At 35.1% G+C, this 6830-nt stretch overlaps 1 protein-coding gene across 1 annotated transcript; it reads left to right on the forward strand.

Annotated features, from left to right (window-relative positions):
- Positions 1-895: 895 nt before the first annotated feature.
- LOC119603429 lies at positions 896-5673 on the forward strand. Its single transcript, XM_037955460.1, has 4 exons — positions 896-1231; positions 1295-1822; positions 1902-2011; positions 3058-5673. The coding sequence occupies exons 1-4, from the start codon at positions 896-898 to the stop codon at positions 5144-5146; spliced, it is 3063 nt and encodes a 1020-aa protein (XP_037811388.1). The 3' UTR covers positions 5147-5673.
- The last annotated feature ends 1157 nt before the right edge of the window (positions 5674-6830 follow it).

Below are 6830 nucleotides of genomic sequence, written 5' to 3' on the forward strand. Positions count from 1 at the left end.
TATAGATCAGTCTATAGATCAGTCTATAGATCAGTCTATAGATCAGTCTATAGATCAGTCTATAGACCGCTCTATAGATCAGTCTATAGATTAGTCTATAGACCAATCTATAGGTCAGTCTATCGATCAGTCTATAGACCAGTCCGTAGATCAGTCTATAGATCAGTTTATAAATTAGTAGTCTAGATTAGATTAGTCTATAGACCAATCTATAGGTCAGTCTATAGATCAGTCTATAGATCAGTCTATAGACCAGTCCGTAGATCAGTTTATAAATTAGTATCAGTTTGCAAATCAATCTATAAATTTGTCTATAGAACAATTTATTGATAAATTAAGCTATAAAATATTGGTGTAGCTTCAACTCTGTGTAGGTTACTTATAGTCGGTCCTCTTCCATTAAATTTGTGTGTGTGTTGTTTTAAAGTCCATAACGTTGTAAGCAAAAAAATTAACGTGTTTTGTTCGGGAGTTTTTAGTTTTTTTGCAGTATTAACACAATGCCCAGGAGTAAACATTATTAAAACACACTAACATTATAATTTATAAAAATTAGAGGAGGAATTAACTTAAAAAAATGTAGAAAACCCACCCGAATGTGTATATGATACCCATAACAGATTAGAAGTAAAATTGCATGTTAGAATGGCATGACATGCAGACATTTCAGTCAGTTAGATATTCCAACGCATAATCACATAAAATCGATGCGACTAGTTATTTGGACAGTCATACGTTAGTTAGTTAAAAGTGTAAAAAGTTTAAGCAGAAAGGACATTAAGTCATCAAACAGGTTACTAGCAAAACTGCATTTTAACTTGTTATTACGCTAGTTGTGCACTAAACAGTTTGATTACCAAAAATACAAATTTACAAGCGTTAAGAGATATTAACAATGAGGTTAAAGTCACTGCATACAACAGCAACAAATCAAAGACTTAGACCACTCTATGCTGGCAACATGTTTGTGCTTTCACTATTTTTGTGTTGTTTGCTAAGCTCGGAGGTTTGGTCGTTTGCCAACATTAAGCAACGACACAGGTTGGTAAGACAACTCAATGCGGCCGAGGCAGTTAATTACGACAAGGACAGTTCAATGACAAACTTATATCATCAACCACATTTCACTGAGAATCGTGCTGTTATAGTGCAATTATTTGAATGGAAATTTTTAGATATAGCAGAAGAGTGTCGCAACTTTTTAGGACCACAAGGCTATGCAGGAGTGCAAGTGAGTTTGACTTACGGAAACCAAACAAACCACAGAGTTAATAATATGAAAGTATTATCTTAGATATCCCCCGTTTTAGAGCACACAGTAATCGAAACCTCCACCGTAAAACATCCTTGGTGGGAACGTTATGAAGTGATCTCTTATCGTTTGGCTTCACGCTCTGGTGATGAGTCAGACTTTTGGTCTATGAGCCGCATTTGCAATGAACATGGTGTGCGCATTTATGTTGATGTTGTACTCAATCACATGGCTGCTCCACTAAACTTTCTATTTGACATCAAAGAGCAGGACAATAAAGATTTCATTGTCAACACTTTGCTCGAAACGAATGTCAACATATCACAGTTAAATTACTCTAATGTCTCGTATACACAAGTGGACTTTCACCGCACGTTGTGCGCCGTATTGTCCCATACACAGGATGCTCATGAAATACGTAATTGTCAGCTGAATGGACATCCTGATTTGGATCATTCACGTGCTGGTGTACAAAAGCATATTGTTGAGTTGTTAAATAAATTTATTGATATGGGTGTTGCCGGTTTTCGTATCGATACGGCCAAATATATGTGGCCAATTGATTTAAAGGTAGTTGTGTGTGTGTGTGTTTGTTGGAAGTTGTAAGTGTAAAATGTTATTGATTTTGTGCTTTTGTTTTATTCTGCAGAATATTTTGAAACAAGTGAAAAATTTGAGTACGGAATTTAAGTTTAAGAAAAATTCCCGACCTTTTGTGTATCATGATGTTTTTGATTTGGGATTGGATACGGTGTCTAAGTGAGTAAAGTTTATAAATTTCTTCACCTATTAAGGTTTTTTATACACTATAGTACAGACTATAGACTAGACTATAATCCAGGTTATGGACTAGACTGTAGACTAGACTATAGACCAGGCTATAGACTAGACTATAGTCCAGACTATAGACTGGACTATAGTCCAGACTATAGACTAGACTATAGTCCAGACTATAGAATAGACTATAGTCCAGACTATAGACTAGACTATAGTCCAGACTATAAACTAGACTGTTGACTGTAGACTAGACTATAGACTAGACTATAGTCCAGATTATAGACTAGACTATAGTCCAGACTATTGACTAGACTATAGTCCAGATTATAGACTAGTCTATAGACTAGACTATAGACTAGACTATAGACTAGACTATAGACTACACTATAGACTAGACTACAGACTAGACTATAGACTAGACTATAGACTAGACTATAGTCCAGACTATAGACTAGACTATAGACTAGACTTTAGACTAGACTATAGTCCAGACTATAGACTAGACTATAGATTAGACTATATTCTAGACTATAGACTAGACTATAGACTAGACTATAGACTAGACTATAGACTAGACTACAGACTAGACTATAGACTAGACTATAGACTAGACTATAGACTAGACTATAGACTAGACTATAGACTAGACTATAGACTAGACTATAGACTAGACTATAGACTAGACTATAGACTAGACTATAGACTAGACTATAGACTAGACTATAGACTAGACTATAGACTAGACTATAGTCCAGACTATAGACTAGACTAAAGTCCAGACTATAGGCTAGTCTATAGTCCAGACTATAGGCTAGTCTATAGTCCAGACTATAGACTAGATAATAGACTACACTGTAGACTAGATAATAGTCCAGACTATAGACTAGACTTTAGTCCAGACTATATACTAGACATTAGTCCAGACTGTAGTCGAGACTAAAGTCTATAAACTTATATCTGAATTTTAAACTGTAGTCGAGACAGCCAAGTATTGCTCTCCTAATTATGTCAAATTTCTATCTCTCTAGAACCGAATACTCTACCTATGGTGTGGTCTCAGAATACTTATATCCCGCCGAATTGGCAACCATTATCCAAAGAAAAGTTCCCTTAAGCTCTCTCATCAATTGGGGTCCCGCATTAGGATTCCTGGCCCATGAAGATGCGTTAGTTTTCATAGATTCCCATGATACACAAAGAGGTCTACCCCAGCAATTGGGCAACAATCAACTTTTGACTTATAAACAGCGTCCTAAATACATAATGGCCAATGTTTTCATGTTGATACATCCCTATGGAGCCATAAAAAGGATTATGAGTTCTTACTATTTTGCAGACAAAGACATTAATCAAGGACCTCCCACAGAAGATGAAGAAGGTGAACAGATAAGTTCACCCCAGTTTAATGAGCAGCAGCAATGTACCAAAGAGTCGGGATGGGTTTGTGAACATCGATGGCCTGTTTTGGTGAATATGCTTAAAGTGGCCAACTATTTTAGTGTGCCGGGACAGGAAGAGCCCAGTATAATATATTTTCAAACTAATGGAGCTAATCAAGTGGCTTTCTGTCGTGGCTATAAGGCATTTGTGGCCATTAATAACGAACCGGAAATAGAGTTTGAAAAAGAAGTATATGCCTGTTTGGAACCAGGCACCTATTGTGACATGGTAACGGGTGGCAAGAAGGAGGGAGAAGAGAAATGTCATGGAAAAATGGTGGTAATAAATGAACAAGGTTATACTAAACTGAAATTGGCTGTAGCAGATGTGGAAAGTGGTGATAATAAGGAGGAAAATGTGGAAGGTGAGGAAGAGTCAGGCAGAATTGAAAGTTATGGTATCCTGGTGATTTATGTGGAATCGAAAATTCTGCCAAATGAGGCAGTTGATGCTAGTAATGAAGGAGAAGAGATTAATGATACTGAAGAGAGTGAAGCTGAAGTTAAAGAAGTTGGAGAAGATGAACCGCTTGAGGAAAATATTGAACAGCCAAATGAGGATGAAGAGAACAATACCGGTGCTGAACAGCCTGAAGAAGCAGATGTTTCATCTAAGGAAGAAAGCGAAACTGGCGAAAATCAAGGGGAAGAAAACGCGGAAGAGGATGCAAAAGAAGAAGAGGAAGTGGCTGCCGAAGAAGAGGCGGGTGCTGCTGATGAGAATACTGAAGGTGAGACAGCAGACCCCGAAACAGCTAAGGAAGATGGTGAAGCTGACGAAAATCAACCGGAAGAAAATGAAGAAGAGGAAGATGTTAACGAAGAAGGAGCAGAAGGTACTGCTGATGATAACACAGAAGGCGAGGCTGATGATGGCGATACATCTAAGGAAGAGGATGAAACAGATGAGAATAATCCAGAAGATGAAGAAGAGGATGCAAAAGCAGGAGTTCCTGATGAAGAAGAGGCAGGAGATGATGCAGATAACACTGAAGGGGAAGCTGATGACCCTGAATCGCCTAAGGAAGAAGGTGAAGCTGAAGAGAATCATCCGGAAGAAATTGTAGATGATGCAGAAGCAGAAGTTCCTGATGCAGAAGAGGCTGTAAGTGAAAACACCGATCAAGAAGACGGCGAAAATGACGAGGATAAAGGTCAAGAGGAACTAGAAGAGACTAAGGCGGAACTGTCAATAGAACCTGAAGAGGAAGTTGAAGAAAAAGCTTCCGATGACAATGATGGAGACGAAGAAAATAATTCAAATAACGAGGAAGGTGGAGAGGAATCCCCAAAAAGTGAAGAGGAAGATGTAGTTGAGGATCCAGCACAAGAAGAGGAAGGAGATGTTGATACAGAGGCAGATAATAAACCAGAGGAAGAAATACCTCCCAATGATCAGCCACCAGAAGAACAAGATGAAGCAGAAGACACAGAAAAAGATAACTCCCTTGAAATAATAACAAACGAAGCATCTATTGAACAACAAGATGAGCTAGAAACCGCTGAATCTAGAAATTTAGATGATAAAACTGCCGAAGCCGAAGAACAAATGGAAAAACCTATAACCGAAATAGTCGATGAGAACTCTGATGCCTCGGATGCTGTCACAGCAAAAATTCAAGAAGTCCAAGCAGCTGGTATTTTTGTAAAACCCAAAGGGGATGGTAACAATGGATAGCAAAGAATTCAAGCACGATGTTATACAATAATATTGTGCTATCTAATCTTAAGTACAATGTATGTAATTGATTTTGATTTTAACAATATTCTTTAAATTCCCTCCCACATACAGAGAAATACACAAATCTAAACACTGAAGTATAAACGTATAGTAGGGTGGCAGCAATTTGGAAAAATCTGAAAATATCTCTTGGTGAAAATTAAATAAAATACCAATTTAGGTTTCCAACAAAACGGTGCCACCCTATTGTTTAATAGTACATTTAGTAATACATTTGTTCACACACTATCTTAAAGAAGAAAAAAAATATTCTTAAACGATCTTAAGCGTTTTTTGCACAAGAATATCTGAAGCATAAACTTACTCACCAACAATGTATTCATAAGATGCTTTGGGTCTATGAAACATATACACACGCGCTTACCAACACATTTGTAGAGCAAAAATTAAAAAAAAAAACTAGAAAGTAAGAAAAAAAATATTTCTGGACATTTTAACAATAAATGCTTACAATGTTTTGTAAATTGAAAACGGAAATAAAAATGTTTGTTCCAACAACTACAACTGGTAGTTATACTAGTTATAATATCAAGTGCTAAAATCGGGGTTTATTTATAAAGGTTGGTTGTTTGGTTGGTAACACATAAGGTCCCTTGAATGATACATTTCTCTTGTTTAATAAATTTAGTAGGTTCGGTAGGCTAGTAGTTAGTCTGTCAGACCGGAGGCCGCAGGGTCGATTCCCACCACAGATGTATAAAGTATAAAATATAAAGTATAAAGTATAAAGCATAAAGTATAAAGTATAAAGTATAAAGTACAAAGTATAAAGTATAAAGTATAAAGTATAAAGTATAAAGTATAAAGTATAAAGTATAAAGTATAAAGTATAAAGTATAAAGTATAAAGTATAAAGTATAAAGTATAAAGTATAAAGTATAAAGTATAAAGTATAAAGTATAAAGTATAAAGTAAGTATAAAATCTACCTAAATAAAAATATTCAACTATACGTATGATTGATTTTAAATTAATCATACGTACTGAAAAGATTGTGTTAAGAGAGTGTGTCTCGTTTAATGAGCTTGATCTTTACATGATCGTATTTATAATTGCAATATAGTATTAGATGTAGGGTATTTTTACACTATGGCTGATAAAAATTCCAATTGGATTTTTTTGCATTCTATACATACAGCTGCAAAATACTAACAGGCAAATGTTGAAAGTGGCATACTCGAAGTTGGCTAGTATGTTACGAGGGTGGGTTAAACTTCTGTGCTATCTATTTATATATTTAAATTTACATTTTGTATTTTTATTGTTTAATTTTTTTATTGAGTTTTAGAAATAAGTTTTTTTATTAAAATAATTTTGTTTTTGTAAATTATTTTCAATCCACCCTCCTATTTTACATTTACAGTTTTTTTGTAACAAAATAACAAACTCAATTATGGCGATTTTCCAATATATTACCAAGCACTCAAGTTATATACCAACAAACAAATAGAAAATTTTCCAATAGTAAAAAAAGGATAAAATTTAATAGAAAAAGGGAAAAAATTCAACTAAAGTGAATAAAAAAAACCAAGAAAATAAAAGAAATCAAAGCATCTAATAACCAATGATTACCAAAAATGAAAACTATTGTTGAGATAAACGTACTGGTAATAGTTGTAACT

The sequence above is a fragment of the Lucilia sericata genome, unplaced genomic scaffold, assembly GCF_015586225.1.
Source record: "Lucilia sericata isolate MDLA Ls3-8-SP2 unplaced genomic scaffold, ASM1558622v1 Contig000306F_arrow, whole genome shotgun sequence".
NCBI classification, from domain to species: Eukaryota; Metazoa; Arthropoda; class Insecta; order Diptera; family Calliphoridae; genus Lucilia; species Lucilia sericata.